The sequence below is a fragment of the Chlorocebus sabaeus genome, chromosome 13, assembly GCF_047675955.1.
Source record: "Chlorocebus sabaeus isolate Y175 chromosome 13, mChlSab1.0.hap1, whole genome shotgun sequence".
Taxonomy (NCBI): Eukaryota; Metazoa; Chordata; class Mammalia; order Primates; family Cercopithecidae; genus Chlorocebus; species Chlorocebus sabaeus.
This window is the reverse complement of record NC_132916.1, coordinates 35,447,243-35,468,136: the sequence shown is the minus strand read 5'-3', so window position 1 is coordinate 35,468,136 and position 20,894 is coordinate 35,447,243. Positions and strand designations below refer to the sequence as shown.

Below are 20,894 nucleotides of genomic sequence, written 5' to 3'. Positions count from 1 at the left end.
GACTTGTTGAATGGCTTTGACCAAAATGCTGATAATGATATGCAAATCCAGGCTGACATGTCTCAGATGGAGATGAGGAACTTCTTGGGAACTATAGTAAAGGTGATTCTTGCTATGTTTTAGCAAAAAGACTAGTGGCATCTTGCACCTGCTCTAGAGATTTGTGGAACTTTGAATTGAGGGAGATAATTTAGGGTATCTGGTGGAAGAAATTTCTAAGCAGCAATGCATTCAAGAGATGACTTGGGTGCTGTTAAAAGCATTCAGTTTTAAATGGGAAACATAGCACAAAAGTTTGGAAAATTTGCAGACTGATGGTGCAACAGAAAAGAAAAACCCATTTTCTGAGGAGAAATTCCAGCTGGCTGCAGATATTTGCATAAGTAACAAGGAGACTAATGTTAAACCGCAAGACAATGGAAAAAATGTCTCCAGGTCATGTCAGAGATCTTTGCAGCAACCCCTCTCATCACAGGCCCAGAAGCCTAGGAGGAAAAAATGGTTTCATGGGCCAGGCCCATGTGTCCAGTCCCTGCTGTGTGCAGTCTAGGGACTTGGTGCCCTGCTTCTCAGCCGCTCTAGCCATGGCTAAAAGGGGTCAATGTACAGTTCCAGCCATGGCTTCAGAGGGTGCAAACACCAAGCCTTGGCATCTTCCACATGGTATTCAGTCTGCAGGTACACAAAAGTCAACAATTAAGGTTTAGGAAACTCACCTAGATTTCAGAGGGTATGTGGAAATGCCTGGATACCTAGGCAGAAGTTTGCTGCATGGGTGGGGCCCTCATGAAGAACCTCTGCCAGGGCAGTATGGAAGGGAAATGTGGGGTGGGAGCCCCACACAGAGTCCCTACTGGGGTAATACCTAGTGAAGCTATGAGAAGAGGGCCACCATCCTCCAGACCCCAGAATGGTAGGTCCACTGACAGCTTACACCATGTACCTGGAAAAGCCACAGACACTCAACGCCAGCCTGTGAAAGCAGCCAGGAGGGAGGTTATACCCTGCAAAGTCATAGGGGCGGAGCTGCCCAAGGCCATGGGAACCCACCTCTTGCATCAGTGACCAGGATGTGAGACATGGAGTCAAAGGAGATCACTTTGGAGCTTTAAGATTTGACTGCCCTGGCTGGGCATGTGTGGCTCAAGCCTGTAATCCCAGCACTTTGGGAGGTCGAGACGGGTGGATCACAAGGTCAGGAGATCGAGACCATCCTGGCTAACACAGTGAAACCCCATCTCTACTAAAAAATACAAAAAAATAGCCAGGCGAGGTGGCAGGTGCCTGTAGTCCCAGCTACTCTACTCGGAAGGCTGAGGCAGGAGAATGGCATAAACCCAGGAGGCGGAGTTTGCAGTGAGCTGAGATCGGGCCACTGAACTCCAGCCTGGGCAACAGAGCGAGACTCCTTCTCAAAAAAAAAAAAGATTTGACTGCCCTGCTGGATTTCAGACTTGCATGGGGTCTTTTGCCACTTTGTTTTGGCCAATTTCTCCCATTTGGAATGGCTGTATTTACCCAGCGCCTGTACCTGCATTGTATCCAGGAAGTAACTAACTTGCTTTTGATTTTACAGGCTCATAGATAGAAGAGACTTGCCTTGTCGCAGATGAGACTTTCGACTGTGGACTTCTGAGTTAATACTGAAATGAGTTATGATTCTGGAGGGCTGTTGGGAAGACATGATTAGTTTTGAAATGTGAGGACATGAGATTTGGGAGGGGTCAGGCGTGGAATGACATGGTTTGGCTGTGTCCCCACCCAAATTTCACCTTGAATTGTAGCTCCCACAATTCCCACGTCATGGGAGGGACCCAGTGGGAGGTAATTGAAATCTTGAGGTTGGATCTTTCTCCTGATGTGCTCACGGTGGTAAATAAGGGGTTTCCCCTTTCACTTGGCTCTCATACACCAAGTGTATGAGACTCAGAAAGTGTAAAGCAGGGTAGGGAGGTTTTATGGGGAACATGGGGAAACACCTGACTCATGCTCCAAGTTAGAATTGTTTAACCAGATTATCACTATAGTTGTTTTAAACAAGTACAAATAGGGCTGTGGCCACTAAGTGCAGGCTTTCAGCCGCTGGGACCTGCAGGGAAGGGAAGTCAGGAGAAGGATCTCAATTTCTGCCTGACATGCAATTTGAAAACTTTTCTACTCTAAAACAGAAACATCTATAATCATCTCAATTAGGAAATTATTATTCAAGTAAAACATTTACTAAGACATGCAGTAACAGCTGTTTTGGCAGACTGGATGTTACCAAAGATGTTAGATATCACTAGAGAACTTATATGTCATTTTCAAAATGCCTATGTGAAGTACAAATACTATTCCTATTTTAGGAACCCAATACAACCATCACATAAATTTTGGAGCACTCATATTCTAAACTCTGGACATATTCTTGACTAATGAGGTAGAGGTGCCAAACTCATTTTTAAACATGACTGAAACTGGCATAAAAACAGATACATAGACCAATGGAACAGGATAGAGAACCCAGAAATAAATCTAGACATTTACAGCCAACTCATTTTCAACAAAGGTGCCAGGAATATTCAATGGGGAAAGGACAATCTCTGCAAAAAATAGTGCTGCGAAAACTGGGGATCTATATGCAGAATAGTGAAACTACACCCCCACCTCTCACTCTATACAAAAATCAAGTCAGAATGGATTTAAGACTAAAATATAAGACCTAAAACTATGAAACTACTGAAAGAAAACATGGGTAAACACTTCAAGACATTGGTCTGGGCAAAGACTTTTTGAGGGTAAGGCCTCAAAAGCACAGGTGACAAAAACAAAAATTCACAAATGGAATTACATCAAGCTAAAAAGCTTCCGAACAGCAAAGGAAGCAATCAAAAAAGAACCCACAGAATGGGAGAAAATATTTGCAAACGACCCATCACGATGACTCATGCCTGTAATCCCAACACTTTGGGAGGCCACGGCGGGTGGATCACTTGAGGTCAGGAGTTTGAGACCAGCCTGGTCAACATGGTAAAACCCCGTCTCTACTAAAAATACAAAAATTAGCCGGGTATGGTGGCACACGCCTATAGTCCCAGCTACTAGGGAGGCTGAGGCAGGCTTGAACCTGGGAGGCAGAGGTTGCAGTGAGCTGAAATCGTGCCACTGCACTCCAACCTGGGTGACAGAGTGAGACCTCGTCTCAAAAACAAAGAAACAAAAGCAAACCAAAAAACCCTACCCACCTGACAAGGGATTAACAATCAGAATACATACGGAGCTCAACAAATCAATAGCAAAAACACACAACACAACAAACGAAGTAATCTGATTTTTACATAAGCAAAAGATCTGAATAGACCTTTTATTTTATTTTAATTTTATTTTTTGAGATGGAGTTTCGCTCTTGTTACCCAGGCTGGAGTGCAGTGGCATGATCTCAGCTCACTGCAACCTCTGCCTCCGGGTTCAAGCACTTCTCCTGCCTCAGCCTGCCTAGCAGCTGGGATTACATGCGACCACCACCACACCCAGCCAATTTTTTGTATTTTTAGTAGAGATAGGGTTTCACTATGTTGGCCAGACTGGTCTCAAAACTCCTGACCTCAGGCGATACACCCGCCTCAGCCTCCCAAAATGCTTGGATTACAGGCATGAGCCACCGTGGCTGGTTAAGCAGACATTTGTCAAAAGAAGACATACTAGTGGCCAACATGTAATGAAAAATGTTCTGGATAAGCAGAAACTGATTATGAAAAAAAAGAAAGAAAGAAAATGCCTGGCATCACTAATCATCAGTAAAATGCAATCAAAACCACGAGATATCTCCTCAACCCAGTTAGAATGGCTATAATCAAAAGAACAGAAAATAAAGAGATGCTGGCCAGAATGTGGAGAAAGTGGAATGCTCCTACACTGTTGGAGAAATGTAAATTAGTACAGTCACCACATAAAACAGTATGGAGATTCCTCAAAAAACTAAAAATAGAACTACCATATGATGCAGCAATTCCACTGCTGGGTATATATCCAAAGGAAAGGAGATTGGTGTATCAAAGAGATAGCTGCACTCCCATGTTTACTGCAGCAATATTCACAATGACCAAATATGGAATCAACCTAAGTGCCCTTCAACAGATGAATGGATAAAGAAAATGTGGTATATACATGACGGAATATCATTCAGTCATAATAAAACGAAATCCTATCATCTGCAGCAACACCGATGAAACTGAAGGACACTATGTTAAGGGAATTATTTCACTTAACAGAAAGACAAATACTGCATGTTCTCACTCAGACATGGGAGCTAAAAAATTAATCTCATGGAGGTAGTCAGTAGAATGGTAATTACCAGAGGCTGGGAAGGGTACGGGACAGAGCAGAGGGCAGCAGGTTGGTTAGCAGATACACAAATACAGTTAAGACAGAAGGAGTAAGTTCTAGTGTTTGATAGCACAGTAGGGTGACTACAGTTAACACTAATTTATTGTATATTCCAAAATAGCTAGAGATTTGGAATGTTCCCAACACAAAGAAATGATAAATATTTGAGGTGATGGATATCCCAGCTACCCTGATTTGCTCATTACACATTGTATGCATGTATCAAATTATCAAAGGGAACCCATAATTATGCATAACTATTATGTATCAATTCAAAATCAGTGAAACTGAAACATGAATCTTCAACCAACATCACTATTGTTATCAATATTTTATTCAAACAAGCTTTTATATGGTCCAGAGCTATGTAAACAGTGAGTAGTCTATTTTTTCTGTTTGAGATGGAGTTTCGCTCATGCAGTGGTGTGATCATGGCTCACTGAAGTGTTGAACTCCTGGGCTCAAGGTATCCTCCCACCTTGGCCTCCCAAAGCACTGAGATTACAGGTGTGAGCCACCACACCCAGCCTAGGTGAGTAGTCTTAAATTCAGATATAATAAACCTACAAGATCATTCCTACCCCTGTAAGCCCCCCAAATCAAAACTGATTGGTGAAAACCTGCCTAGAAGGGCAAGCTCCAAAAGATCTGAGCTTTTATTTTAGGAAGGACTTCAAACAACAGCATTGATTATTTCCTGCATTGGACCAAACAGCAGTGGAGGGAATAGAATACAGGAGATCTCTTCCTCTCCAGTTTTCCTTTAAGAAAGTGCACAGAATTTCAAGGATCTACAAAAGCAGCATAACTTAATCAATCTGTAAATTAGCCTAAGAAAAAACCATTGTGACTAGTAGAAGATCCAGTTTTGTGCACTGATGAAAGCAGTGGTTCTCAATCCTGGCTGCACATTACAATTATGGGGGATTGGGGAGGAGGAGTTACTTTTTTAAACATCTATACTCAAAATCCACTCCAGACCAATCAAATTGGTATTTAAGTTAAAATGCTGGGCATCAGCCATTTTTAAATACTGCCAGGTGATTCTAACAGCACCCACGTTTAAAAACCACTAGAGTAAAGGTTAATCACTTGGGCAGAGGACAAGAACACATTTTGCAATCACGTTTTTCCCTTGGGTCCTCTTTCCTTCTTGAGCTTATGAATTCTGGAGGGTGTAGAAGCAAAATGTCACTTTCCTCTGCTTCAGTAAGACTAAGAACTTCCTATATCACTGTATTAGTGTGTTTTCATGCTGTTGATAAAGACAGACCTGAGACTAGGTAATTTACAAAAGAGGTTATTGGACTTACAGTTCCACATGGCTGGGGAGGCTTCACAACCATGGCGGAAGGCAAGAAGCAGCAATTCACATCTTATATGATGGCAGCAGGCAAAAAGAGGGCTTGTGCAGGAAAACTCCCCCTTATAATAACCATCAGATCTCTATCACAGGAACAGCACGGGAAAGACCTGCTCCCATGATTCAGTTACCTCCCACCAGGTCCCTCCAACAACACACGGGAATTGAGGATGAGATTTTGGTGGGGACACAGCCAAACTGTATCAATCACCAACAGAAAAGAAAGACTCTGCACCCTGAGACAAAACAAAAATGATAGATAAGAATCTAACTGTTTCTGATCTAAAAAACAATAAAACCTTGAATGTTTCCCGTAAACCCGGACTCCCTAAGAAATTTTATCCTTGGTTTTTGCTGTACTACGTCTGAAGATTTGCCATACCTTTGTGAATATAATAATTACGTGAGGCAGTTACTGTTTTTCCACCATGAACAGTCTAATGCAAACTCAGAAACCTTGGTGGTTTTTAATTTTTTCCTTCAAATACTTACGTTTTTTATTTGGCAAGCCAGTCATTCTCTTGCTCTCTTTGCAGGTAAACTTTTCCTTTTCTAAATGCTTCTGTCTCTGAGTGTTTCTTCAACAAGGGTAAAGATTCATAGAGTGCTTGGACACAGAACTGGATACTCTGCTCCTGGGGGCAGAGTTCACTGCAAGTGACAAGGGAAAGGGCTAAGAAATAAGAACCTGCTCTGTCAGCCCAAGGGTCTTTGGAACTGCAATCCAAGATCTAGTTTGACCATAAATAATATTCTCTTGGCTGCACTGAATAAATCTCAAAAGTTGGTGTCAGACTCCTTTGTTGTAGGCTTCTTAAGCCTTCTTACCTATATTCACCTCAACTACATGGTTCCAAGTAATTTCTACAAAACTCTAAATCAAAAATTACCCCCGAGACATATACAAGCACTAGAAATGGACAAACAAAACACACACACCAAGGAGCCAAGAGTTTCGCTACTTTCCGTGTCTAAAACTGGGCAAAACCTAGTACAGTAAGAACTACTGGCTCTTCTGCTGACAGGAATTTTGTCATGGCAAATTTTACTTGAAATAGAAAAACATAAGCTTGGTGAAGGCAAGGATCTTATCTGCCTTCTCCTGTTGCATTCCCAGGGCCCTGGTTACTGAACATGGTAAATGCTCAGTAAATATCTGTTAGGTAACTGAAATGCATGGACTTGGAAAACTTTCTGGTCCACACAGATGAGAACTGTAATAATATCTCTTGCAAATTGGGACTCCTCTTAAGAGTTCACTCAAGTAGAAATCTTACCCTCTTAGGAGAAAGCTTTCTTTCTTGGTAAAAATCAAACAGTCCACAAACCTTGTCTAATATGCTCTTCCAAAAAAGTCTGCAATTTGGTGTGATTTTGTTTTTCCAGTTCTGATGCAGATGAACCAGGCCATCCATCCCAGGGCCTGCCAACTTGCATCCCATTCAGACATCCATTACCAATATTTATGAAGCCTAGCACTTCTCTGGTACAGAGCAGACAGTGGAAATTCTCTTTTGATGATAACAGCTCATCAACAGAGTGGTGGGAGTAGGAGGGTAGAAGTAGCCACTTTCTGGATGGGAGCAATGTCATCAACCCAAAGGGAACCCCTTCATAGGCTAACCAGCAACTCCTGAGGCAAGGCCCAATAAGGGCAATGGCATCTACTCAAGTCAAACAGGTTTCCTCTGGAATTGGGACCAGAGATACACAGAGGATGGGCCAGGAATGCAGAAAACAAGTGGTCCCAAGGAGGGGCAGAACTGCTGTGAGAGAGGCAGAGAGCAGCCCATTTATAGTTCTCTGACCATACACCTTCTGGTTCCAAGGTGGTCAGAAGGATCTCTGTTTGTAAATGAATGAGCACAAAACACAGAACAATTCATTTGGCAGAAAACTAAGATCAAAGCTGTACCTGCTACTGCAAGGACAAAAAAGAAAGTTAATTAATACTTAGTCTACAGAGCTCACATGCAGTAAGCCCTCAAGCCCTTGTTCAATGACTAAACAAAAATTGCAAGCAGAGATAACAAAACTTTGAGGTAGTTGCCCGACATAACCTTTCTTTGAGTTCACTTATTCAGTACATGGGTGCTACTGACATGATCATAATGGGCCTAAAGTCTGAGATAGTACTTTAAAAGTATGTGTTTCTCTATTCTCTTCCTAAAGCTGCTCTCTTCTGGAAAAACTTAAGGAAAAAAATCTAAGACAAAAAACACAAACACAACAAAATATTAAAAACAAAATTACCATAAGATCCACCAATTCCACTTATGGGTATATATCTCAAAAGACCTGAAAACAAGATCTCCAAGAGAAAGTTGTACACCCATGTTCACAGCAGCGTATTAACAACAGCCAAAATGTAGAAGCAACACAAATGTCCATTGACAGATGAATAAACAAAATGTAGTATGTATATACAATGGTGTATCATACAGACTTAAAAAGGAAAGAAATTCTAACACATGCTACAATAAGGATGATCTTTGAAGACATTATGTTAAGTGAAAGAAGCTAGTAATAAAAGGACAAAAACTGTATGATCCCACTTACATGAAGTACTCTGAGTAGTCAAATTCATAGACAGACAAAGTAGAATGGTGGTTGCCAAGGCCTGGGATGGGGGCGTAGAATGGCAGTTATTGTTTAATGGCACAGAGTTTCAGTTTTGCAAGGTAGAAAACGTTCTGTGGATGAATGGTAGTGATGGTTGTACAACAATGTGAATATTATACTCAATGCCACTCAACTGTACAATTTAAAATGTTAAAAGGTACGCTTTCCATTAAGTATATTTTATCAAAATTAAGTAATTTTTATTGGAAAAGCATCATATAATCTCAACAAGTTGTTCTGAGCTGACCGGGAGCAATGGCTCACACCCGTGATCCCAGCACTTTGGGAGGCCGAGGCAGGCAGATCACGGGGTCAGGAGTTCAAGACCAGCCTGACCCACATGGTGAAACCCCGTGTTCACTAAAAATACAAAAATTAGCTGGGTGTGGTGGCGCACACCTGTAATCCCAGCTACTCGGGAGGCTAAGGCAGGAGAATCGCTTGAACCCAGGAGCCGGAGGTTGCAGTAAGCCAAGATCGTGCCATTGCACTCCAGCCTGGGCGACAGAGCAAGACTCTATCTAAAAAAAAAAAAAAAAAAAGTTATTCTGAGCTAAAAGCCGGCCCCTGTCATCTAACTTCAAAACATTCCTCCAGGCCACCCGTTAACTAAATCATAGCCAAATGTATTAAAGGCAAGCTGCAATAAATTTACAGAATCTACTAAACACATTCTGCAATTAAAAATCCAAGCAAAGGAAGACATAAGAGCAATATACAAGAATAGTCACAGGGTGGGGTATGGTGGCTCACACCTGTAATCCTAGCATTTGGGAGGCTGAGGCGGAAGGATTGCTTGAAGCCAGGAGTTTAAGACCAGCCTGGGCAACAAAATGAGACCCTGTCTCTGAGAAGAAAAAAAAAAAAAAAAAGCCACGTAAGGTGGCATGCAACTGTAGTCCCAGCTGCTCAAGAAACTGAGTAGCTGGGATTACAGGTGTGAGCCGTCATGTCCTGCTCTTAGCTCAGTTTTTAGCTCTTTTGAGAATCTCTATTTTGCAGGTACCTGTGTATGGCAGGCACGCTCTAAGGTGACCCCCAGTGAGTCACATCTGTGTTCTAGCCTCTACCCTTGAGTTTGGGTGGAACTCATACCTTGCTTCTAGACACTAGAATACGGCAAAGGTGATGGGATGTTATTCCCATAATGACATAACGTCATACAACACTCATTTAGAGATTCTCCTGCTTGCTTTGAAGAAACTGCCATGTTGTGAGAGGCATCTGTGAGAGGGCCACATGACAAGAACTGTGGGAGGCCTCCCGAAGTTGAGCGGTGCCCAGCTGAGAGTCAGCAAGAAACACGGACCTCAGTCTACAAGAGTAAGGTCCTGTACAGAAGCAGCCCCTGTGAGACGGTAAATGTCTGTTGTTTTAAGGTGTTCAATTTGTGGTAATGTGTTACCCAGCAATAGAACACTTGGGTATTAATTACTTAGGTATCAGCAGACACTTACCTAAGAACTGAACGCTAACTCTTAGAATTGCACTAAGTCTTTTCCTTCCAATATGGAACTTTAACAATGCCTATGATCTCATAGGACCATTCACATTTTGGTTTGTGGAACCATAGTGAATTTTCCAGTGTGGATTTTGAGATTTTCTGCCATGTTCTTATCATCCTTCTCTTCCTGAGCTGCATCTTCTACCCTGTAACAGTAAATGCAGAAGGTGGAATTCCTATTCTAGCAAGCCACCTAGCTGCCAAGTAACTGCTCCTGCCTAGATTCCAACAACCGGAGAAAAAGCAGTAAGTGAAGCAGAAGTAATTTCCAAGTTCTAACTAAGGGAAAAGTACACCATACAAAGAGCAAAAGGGCCGGGCACAGTGGCTCATGCCTGCAATCTCAACACTTTGGGAGGCTGAGGTGGGCGGATCACTTGAGATCAGGAGTTTGAGATCAGCCTGGGTAACATGTGAAACCCCCCTCTACTAAAAATACAAAAATTAGCTGGGCATGGTGGCGCACGCCTGTAATCCCAGCTACTCAGGAGGCTGAGGCAGAAGAATCACTTGAACCAGGGAGGCAGAGGTTGCAGTGAGCTCTGAGATCACGCGATTGCCTCCAGCCTGAGCGACAGAGTGAGTGAGACACTGTCCCCCACCCCCAATAAATAAAAAAAAATAAAAAGAGCAAGAGGGTTTTTACCATTAACGTCACCGCCCTCTCCAAAGCTGTTAGGTCATGACATGAACCAAGACTGTAGCAGGCATATAAGGTGAATGGGCCATGGTCAAGAAAGACACTGTATTTTACTTAAGACAAAACAACGGCAAATTTATAGAAATTAAGTAAAAGAAAGCAAGCCTACTCCAATCAGGTAGAAATGAGAAATTATTCAGCATAAAATTGGAGGAAGTAAACAAAATTGCATCAATTCTAGTCATTTTTCAAAGGATCACCTGTACCAATTCTGCCATATACATATGAAGTACCCTTTCTGATCCTTGACTTCTAGGTCACCAAGTCACCTTCTAATTGGTTTCCCAGGTATTTCAGACTCAGGAAAGAGAAAGCCTGGATGGGTGACACAAGTATTCTAATCATTGGAAAAGGCTGTGCCTCACTGTAAATTACACTTGCAGAGCGGTTTACAGTAACTGTGATATGATTACCACCCAGACCTGGTGAAGAGCTAATCTTGAGCAAGGCTCAGACCCAGCCTCTGTTCCTAAGGTAGGCAAAGGACCTCAAAGGACTCCATCGACAGCCCTACTACTCATCTAGTAACACTGAAACAGCTCTTAAAATTAGAACACAGTGTCTCCAAATCCCATTTGAACAGAGAATATTAGCATATAAAAATAACTTCTTTTTAAAATGTCTGTAAAGATAGTATCATCTCCATAATTGAATGAAATAACTGTATTTCACTGAATCTAAGCCACTGATTGTAAAACACATTATTTTTTATACATATGGGAAAAAACTGTCAATCAAACTTTGTCACAATGTTAAATGATTACTTTCAAGACATGTCCTGATTTCAGAGATGTTAACAGTATGGGGGCAAAAAGCGCAACTTAGAGTCAATGAAATGCAGTACTAAAAAAATATATTCTTCAGGTAATTATTCAAATAAGTTATTAAACATTAAGTACATTAAACTGACATGTAATCATTTATCATTAGCACATTCTTAAAGCTATTTATCATTTTGGTTTCACTTTTCATTTGAAATGAAGAATGCACTGTCACTTGTACTAATTTCTAGCAGACATTTTGCACAAACTTTAAAACTTATGGATTCCCAATTTGGAAATCATCTCATTTTCATTTCTAGAATCACAGATCAGGAGGCCAGATAAACAAGGCCTATGTTAAATGACAGAGTGCAGGGCTAGGAGTCAAGGCTTGAAGCCAGGCCCCTTGGGCCCTGTTCTGTGTTCTCTTCATTGAAATGAGAAATCAAATGAGTCATTAGCATTCTTTGATCCAACCCTACAGATAAGGTAAAGCAATTAATAAGTCTCTCTCCATTTCTCTTTTATGAAACTACTCTCAACTTTCCTGGAAAAATATTGATACCTGATAATTTGTTCAACCAATCAACTCAACTCCTACATGGTCTCATTCTATGAGAACAACACCCACCTTCTCAAAAACAAATGCCTTCTTTGCGTGCTCTGAGGGGTGGAGACCATAAAATACTTCCTGATCAGTCACACGTGAAATACCAGCCTTATAACAAGATCCTATTGCATGTGTATGAGACCATTTGGTTACTTATGGAAGACTCTGGGAATTACAGAACATTTCAAAACTTTTTAGCATTTGCTACAATTTGGACCTAAAAATTTTAATCCCCAAAGCATGGTGAAAATCTGCTAATGCTCTGCTCTGAATGACCTCCTTAGAAGTGGCAATTATTCAAAGATGTCAGTGAGTAATCCATCTTCTCTAAGTGTTAGTCCCTTTTGTCCTGGTTTCTGGCAAGTGCTTCATATGGAACTGCCAGTATTAACAGGAGAGGACTCAAACACCAGTGCATTTGATGGATACTGGTTATAGATTTCAGCTGTGGGCTCCGTCGAACTACTTCTAGATGTCTCTATTATAGAATGCCTCATTGTATCATCCGTTTCAATCATTTCAAAATCCATTTCATTCCATTTTTCTGCATCCTCCTCTTCATTCTCTTCCTCATATTCATTTAGCCCAGAGCTAGAAAGCAAAGCTTTCTGGTCCTCACTCTTTCTGTTTTCTTTTCGCTGGTGATCAAGAGGTGAAGTGGCTAATTTATATAGCACAGGAAATAAAACACCAGTGGCTATTGATGCTCCCAAAGAGGTATACAGAACTACAGGCAAATCAGGGTATTTTCCTTGAAGAATTCCAATGACTGCAGGAATAGCCATTTCTCCCAGGGCAGCACCAACTACAAAAAACGCTGCAGATTTCCCATGGATGGTCGTGTACTGCTCAATCCAAGAAATACCACTGGGAAACGTGGTTGCCATTGAAGCCCCATACACCGCAGTTGCTATCCAGAGACAAATTGGCTTCTTGTCAAAAAGCACCAGAAATAAAGATGAAGTCAGGCTGCCAATGTTGCTCAACACAATCATGGTTCCAGGCTGTAAACAGGTAGCAAAAAAGATTGCCAGGCCCCTGCAGACTGCAAATGTCCCCCAGAAGATGGAGTTCAACCCAGCGGCTTCACTTTCTTTCATGCCAGCATGGGTGGTTGCAAATGAGAAAACATAAGAGCCATATGTTACCTCGGCTCCAACATAAAAAAAGAAGAACAGAAAAAGGAGACAAAGAAGGGCGTTGTGATATTTTGCTCTTCGAGATGTCTGAGCAGATGCTCTTGTTTTTTCCTGCTTTGAGCTATTCTTGAAAAACAGACCAAACAAAATGACAGAAACTAAGAACATGTAAGTACCAATAACAGCATAAGCCCACAGTAAATTCGTATCATTAGGTACTCCAAACAGAGCTTCTGAGTCAGCCTCAGATGATCGGTTGAGTGCAGGATGATGAAAATCAGACTCTGTGCAGTTTTCAGCAGACGCTGTCGGACCCAATGCCAGTTTCGCTAGCAGTGGAGCCAAAAAGGCACCCAAGGCAAAAGAGAAGTGTAAGGCCTGCATATGTGGGGCTCCTTTGTCCCCCCAAAGAGCCAAGATAAGGACGTTACCACCTGTCAATGAAAGACAGAAAAAACTATTTAAGTTAGACACAGTAACTTATCTTAAAAAAAAAAAAAAAAAAGTCACTTATCAGAAAGGGGTGAGTCTATTTTACACAGCACAAGCATATAATATTCTAATTATCAAACACTGCAACTAAATCAATTCTGAGTAAGGAACTCTAACCCACTACCATCGGACAACTCTAGGCATTATAACATCACATACTCACAAATCGAATTCTACAGTCTAGCAGACTACTACCTCCTAGAGCCAAGCACATTAGCAAGAGGCTTTTTATAATAAAGTTCTAACATCAGACTGGGGAAGAAATACTTATATATTTATTAATATTTTAAATATACATTTAAAAGGCAAAATTTTCTCATCAGCTAGTAGCCAGATTACCAAAGCTTTCTGTACTTGCTCTTGGGAGCCACTTGAGGAAAATTACTTACGTATGTAACAGATGCAAAACGCACGTCCAGGAACCTGAATACGCCAAGATTCTAGTGTGCCCATTAGAGGAAACAAGGACACCGTTTAGCATCTGACTTTATACTATCTAAATATCTAGAAGGAGAAAGGCAAGAAGCAGCACATCTTGGGCTATTTTCTTTTTTTTAACAGATATTTTCAGATAAATAAATAATTTTACCCTATAATTTCATAACCACATTAAGCCCGAAGTAAAACAAAATATTTCCCCAACAGATCACGTAACAGCAGAGGAGGGAAAGGAGGGATAGAAAGCTGGTTTTAGGGAGTAAACAAATGTCACCTATGTTATTTAGTAGGTTTTTTGTTTGTTTGTTTGTTTTCAGACCCAGGCTGGAGTACAATGGCATGATCTTGGCTCTCCACAACCTCCATCTCTTGGGTTCAAGCAATTCTCTGGCCTCAGCCTCCCGAGTAGCTGGGATTACAGGCACGCACCACCACGCCTGGCTAATTTTGTATTTTTAGTAGAGATGTGGTTTCTCCATGTTGGTCAGGCTGGTCTTGAACTCCTGACCTCAGGTGATCTGCCCACCACAGCCTCCCAAAGTGCTAGGATTACAGGCGTGAACCACCTGGCAGTTATTTAGTAGGTTTTAAAAGACATAACAATGGGGGAAAGAATCTACTGCAGGAGGGCAGGAACTTTGGGGACAGAAAAGAAAAAGAGCCTAGTCCACACCATGGATCTCTCTTGGCTTGGAAGTCAGGGTACATGTCCAGTTGGATTGCTGCTTCTATGCTTTCACAGCCAAATAACGGTTCCAAACTTGGTTTAACCTATTAAACCACCAATTCCTCCCATACTAGCATGATAAAGTTCTACCCAAGATGAAAGCCTATTCACCTGCACTGTAATTACCCACATGGGGGCCCTTCCCTGTTTGGGCACTGTAAATCAACTATCGCTCATAGAACAAAATTCTTTAAGTTCATTTCAGAGTTGGCTGCTCAGAAACAGTCCCCTTAATTGGTAAGAAGAGCTGCTAGAAGGGTGATTCATTCTGAGTGACTCATGACCAACTCAGTAGGTATGTGTCATTTTAGGGGGCATTGCAAGTGATAGCTGAATATCATCTGCTATACTTCTTCTAGCAGAAAGTCTCTACTCCCAGAGATGACGTTGTAAGAGCTCACTAACCTGTATCCAGAATGCCAATTGAAGTACCAAAGACACACATCATGACAGTGAGTAATACTGCTGTCTTGCAAAAAGGAACAAGATAAAGACCAACTGTGGTAGCCAACATTGAGATTCCTGGGAAGGTAGAAAGTCAGCTATAAAAAATAATATCCAGGCAGTCATAGATCAAGTCAACATCATAAATGTCCAAACATGCAAAATCAGGTCAAATTTAAATTAGGTAATGAGTAGATCAGAGTTTTTGCTTCTAAAAGTGGTTATTTCATTAGAATCTTTTATAATCTTTATGGATTATGAAATCTAAATAATTATAACACAAATACATTTCCAGCACTGCTAGTAATCAAACTGTAAATTATACCATAAGGCCAAGTTTTATACCAACAGAGAGAAGCCAAAATTAATTTAAATGACTCACATTTAAGAACCTATCAGGAATTTTTAGACATGAGGAAAAAAATTAAAAAGACAAAAATAAAATGCAATTACTACAGCAGTTTGTAGTAAAATTTACTAAATAAATTAGTTTGGGAAGTAGAGAGGAAAATACAAGAAATACGTTCTTTCAACCCACTTTGGAAATAAGAGGGATTATTTATTAATTACAATAACAAATTATTATTCTTGCTTCCAAAGAATTTTATCATATTAATCTAAATTTTCTCTAAATATTCCAATTTATTCAAAAAAGGTATATGTTAAAAGCTTTGCCAGGCCAGGTGTGGTGGCTCACACCTGTAATCCCAACACTTTGGGAGGCTGATCCTTTGAGCTCAGGACTTCCACACCAACCTGGGCAGCAAGGTAAAACCCTGGCTCTACTAAAAATACAAAAACTAGCCAGGCATGGTGGCATGCACCTGTGGTCCCAGTTAACTGGGAGGCTGAGATGGGAGAATTGCTTGAGCCCAGGAGGTGGAGGTTGCAGTGAGCAGAGATCGCACCACTGCACTTCAGCCTGGGCAACAGAGGAAGAGGAGACTCTCTCGAAAAAAAAAAAACTTTGCCATCTATTTCCAGGGGGAGACAGAGCACTCTGGGGTTGTCCAACGACAACATGGGGCAGCAGGGACAAAAACATAGCCTACATCAGTCCACCCAACCCCCCTCCCCTCTTCATTCCCAATCCAGGGTGTAGCCTGGGCAGGTTCAAGGAGCTCATTCTAATCTGCGGTGACCCCAGGAAATCTGCGCTAAACCCTGATAAGCAGAGTTTTTTGGACAATCAGTGTGTGATCCAGGAGTGGTATCTAAATTACAGTGGTTGGGAAGGCTAAGGATTGCTAACACATTCTAGAGCTAATCGAAATTTCCAGAGGGCCCCAGCACAGATTCCCTCTGTCAAGGTGAAAGCAGGTACCAGGGAAACTCAACTGCCATTGAGAACACCTAAACACTACCCATTTCAGTTGCCAACCATTCTGCATGCTAGTATTTTCATATTTTCAAGGACAACTTGTAAATTCCCCGACAGTCATAAACAAGCTAAAATTGGCATTTACTTACCCAAAAGTAAAAAGTAATTCATGACATCAACAAGCAATCCACCAATCACAGAGCCACTCAAATATCCAAAGGCACGACCCACAAAAATGAAAGACAGGCTACTAATATTTCGGTTCACGTTTGTTGCCAAATCTTGAAACGTGGGTCCCACGATAGCAACACTCAATCCCTAAAATTTAAAAAGACAAAAGTTTTTACTTATTAAAATAATGTCTGACTATGTGGTAGTTTCTTCCACTATAAAAAAAGGGGTGGAGGGTCTGGGATTTACAACGTGATATAGGGAATTAGACTACTGTTTTTTCAGTTTTGACTAAAATTCTCTTTTTTTTTTTTAAGTTTTGACACCATTCAATTAAAAAAAAAATTTTTTTTGTTGCAATCCTGTTTCCTTTCTGAACAATACCTTTAAAATACTACTCTGTATTAATAAAATGTATTAAAACTATTCTTGAAATGGTTTTGTATATTTTGAAATACACTACATGCACAAGTAAGAATTTGGGTGTTAAAAATTTAAATTGGCTGGGCACGGTGGCTCATGCCTGTAATCTCAGCATTTTGGGAGGTCGAGGCAGGCGGATCACTAGGTCAGGAGTTTGAGACCAGCGTGGCTAACACAGTGAAACCCCATCTCTACTAAAAATACAAAAATTAGCTGGGCATGGTGGTGGGTGCCTGTAGTCCCAGCTACTTGGGAGGCTGAGGCAGGAGAATCGCTTGAACATGGGAGGCAGAGGTTGCAGTGAGCCGAGACTGCAGCACTGCACTCCAGCCTGGGCAACAGAGCAAGACTCTTGTCTTAAAAAAAAAAAAATCATAATTAATTAAATTAAGTCAGGCATGGTTGCTTACGCCTGTAATCCCAGCAATTTGGGAGGGAGAGGTGGTAGGATTGCTTGAGCTCAGGATTTTGAGATCAACCTAGGCAACCATCTCTACAAAAATAAAAATAAAAAAATCAGTCAGGCGTGGTGCCACATGCCTGTAGTCCCAGCTACTAGGGAGGCTGAGATGGAAGGATCGCTTAAGCCCTGAGGTCGAGACTATAGCTGAGTTCTGACTGAGCCACTGGAAAACATCAAAACATTGATCAAAACATCAAAATATGATTCCTGTTTTTTATGTTGTTAAACAGCAATACTTCTGGATGTACATGGGGTTCTTCCCCTGAACTACACATATAAAACATACAGGAGATAAACAATTTAAATGTTTCTAAATCCACACTTTTCTTCCAAGCCATCAGAATTACAGTCAGTAAAGGTTGCTTAGAAAATATTACACGCCCAAATATAGAATGACTCTAACAATAAAACTTTACTCAAAGACAATGCAGTGTCAGCAAGAACTAAGGATTACCGTTGACTTTCAGAGGAAATTCACTGGACACTTAGAGAAAAAAATGTTTCCAATCAGTCTACATTTCCAGAATAACTGATTCTAATTGCCCTGCTCTGCTCTAAATGCATGGGGTGCGCCCCTGCCCAACCCGTAACAGTCCAAGACTAAGGACCAACGTGGGCCCAGGTGCACAGCAAGCACCTAGTACTTCGAGAGAAGCCTGAGCACAGAATCTAATCAAATTAATGTTTTCAAAGGATTTACAACAGGACCTGACAGTCAGTGACAACTCACCAACAGTCCGAAGTGATTTCCTTCTTCACCCCTCCCCACCGCCCCCAATCAAAATACTCTAAGAAACAACTGTAGCTCAGAGTCCCTGAGATGGTAAGTGACCACAAAAGACTCTTGGGAGGACTCATCCTCTCAACTCCCCCAGGATCATAATTATTAAGTGATAAGGAGGTTTCCGAAAAGTGAATTGAGCGGCGGCCCAGGCGTTTGGCAAAAGGCGCTTCTAGGCTTGCCCTTTGCTCCAAGAAAAACATTTAAGAATCTCAAGGTTGGTTTTATTAATAAATAGGACTGCGGGCAGAGTAAGACACATATTTCTGGCTCTATCACTTAACCAGCTGTGTGATCCAGAAAGTCACTTTCCCCTCCGGGCCTATTTCCTTATCTGCAAAATTAAGCGGTTGGCTGAATTTGGTTAGACTACCAGGAAGAAATTCCAGAAAAGTAGTTTTTCTGTGTAATAATTTGGGGGTTGAGTGGGTGAGTGCGCAGAGCAGCGGCCAAAGACCTGGGCAACCCTTCTTGCAACCTTCCCATTCCACGAAGGAGCCGTATGAAGGCTTGCTGGGCCGGGTGCAGTGGCTCACGCCTGTAATACCAGTACTTTCGGAGGCAGAGGCGGGAGGATCACTTGAGGTCAGGAGTTCGAAACCAGCCTGGCCAATATGGCGAAACCCTGTCTCCACTAAAAATACAAAAATTAGCTAGGCTTAGTGGCAGGCGCCTGTAATCCCAGCTACTCGGAAGGCTGACACACAAGAATAGCTTGAACCGGGAGGCGGAGGTTGCAGTGAGCCGAGATTGCGCCGCTGCACTCCAGCCTGGGCAACAGAGCAAGACTCCGTCAAAAAAACAAACAAACAAAAAAAAAAACAAAAAAAAAAACCCTTGCTGGAGCTGAAAAACGTATTCAGAAAATCTATTTTGCACTTGACAATAACCCTCCAAGATTAGAATTGTGCCCAATTTCCAGATGATGAAACTGAGGTCCAGACAGGTTAGGTAACACGCCTAAGGTCAGTTTGCAAGTGGCGAAGGCGAGACTCGAACGTCCCGGCCTGGGAGGGTTGCAGAACCGGCTCTCACCAGCCCCAGGAAGGAAGCAAACAGCATCAAGGTGGTGAACCATCGCAGCATGCTCCCGGTGGCACCGCTCTGCCGGGAGACCACCACCACCTCCGGCTCCGGCTCATTCTCCGCCGGGGCCTCAGCCTGCAGGAGCCGCTGCCCCGCAGCCGGGGGCCCGGCCCCACGGAGCTCCACTTCCAACTCCAGCTCGGCGGCTCCGGAGAAGTCGTCTTGCTGCCGCCGTGCTTCTCAGCGGAACCTCTGGAGCTCCGAGACGAGCACCGGCCCCGCCCCGAGGCACGGCTGTCCCTCCGGGCGCCACCTCCCAGCGGACCGCCCCGAGCCGGGGCAGAGAAGGCGAACTTCCGAACTCAGCAGGTGTTCGGATCAACGGACGCTAGCGCTCCAGCAAGCAGGCGCATGCGCGGGTCACGTGGCGGAAATGTGGCCTCTCGCCAACAGGGATCGCGCCTCAAGCCGGAAGTTGATATGGTTGCCTAAGAGACCGGACGTGGCTCTCTAGCCTAGGCATCATACTTAGCTGAGCCCACAGAGGCTGGCGGACTTGCGCCCCATGGCGGAGCGAGCTGAAGCTGCAGCCTGGGACCAGAGAATCAAGAGGTAAAAATGCGCCAAACCGCTATGAGGAAAATGGGCCAAGAATTGCACCGTAGCTCCTCCCGCCGGCTCCCCGGTCTCCTGGGGAGCGGAGGGAGCCTGAAGATCTGGTCCTTATACAGCTTTCTGAAATCCCTGAGATCTGTCGATGAGTCGCTCATCTTTCACTCCACAAGTATTTGTTGAACGTCATTGTGTAAGTTATCACGTATATTATCTCAATTAACCCTCATAACACCCCAAATTCCACGTTATCCCCGTTGTACGCATAGAAAGATTAAGTCATAGAAAATAATTAACAATTTGCCCAAGCTCAGTCATCGAATTAGTGGCCATATATAAACAGTGTAACAGTAGCTCAAGAAAGAAATCGGGATCCAAAGCTGAGGTTTCAAACACAATTCCTGAAATAATTCCAATTCCTGAAATAATTCCATCGTTGTAAAGAAGTGGAGCGTGGCATCGATTTGAGGAATTGTTTCCTTTTGCTCTTTAACAAAGCGGACCACAGCCTCAAAATGTTATATACTTTTCTTTGCCGTCCATTGGAAATGTTCTTTTCCACCTGATTCTTCCAGCTTTCATCCACTTGGGCTCCCAGACTACAAAACAGTGTCATCATTCCTTGCAACCCGTCTCTCCAGACTTATTCATTCAGTCATTAAGTCTTCCCCCAACCTGCACCCCCGCTTTTTTGTTTTGTTTTGTTTTGTTTTTTCTTTTTTGAGACAGAGCCTATGTCGCTCGGGCTGGAGTGCTGTGGCGCTTTTTGGTAGAGACGAGGTTTCACCATGTCGGCCAGGCTGGTCTTGAACTCCTGACCTCAAGTGATCTGCCTGCCTTGGCCTCCCAAAGTGCTGGGATTACAAGTATGAGCCACCATGCCCCTCCAAGCATTTCTTTTTTCTTTCTTTCTTTTCTTAACTTTTTTTTTT

The 20,894-nt window shown here is 42.5% G+C and overlaps 1 protein-coding gene across 1 annotated transcript; it reads right to left on the bottom strand.

Annotated features, from left to right (window-relative positions):
* Positions 1 to 4,680: 4,680 nt before the first annotated feature.
* MFSD4B (major facilitator superfamily domain containing 4B) lies at positions 4,681 to 19,768 on the bottom strand. The gene is made up of 4 exons (XM_008007322.3): positions 19,360 to 19,768; positions 16,636 to 16,804; positions 15,127 to 15,243; positions 4,681 to 13,498 (listed from the first exon to the last, which is right to left on the bottom strand). Exons 1-4 carry the CDS (start codon positions 19,408 to 19,410, stop codon positions 12,294 to 12,296), a joined length of 1,542 nt encoding a protein of 513 aa, XP_008005513.1. The 5' UTR covers positions 19,411 to 19,768; the 3' UTR covers positions 4,681 to 12,293.
* Between the last annotated feature and the right edge of the window lie 1,126 nt (positions 19,769 to 20,894).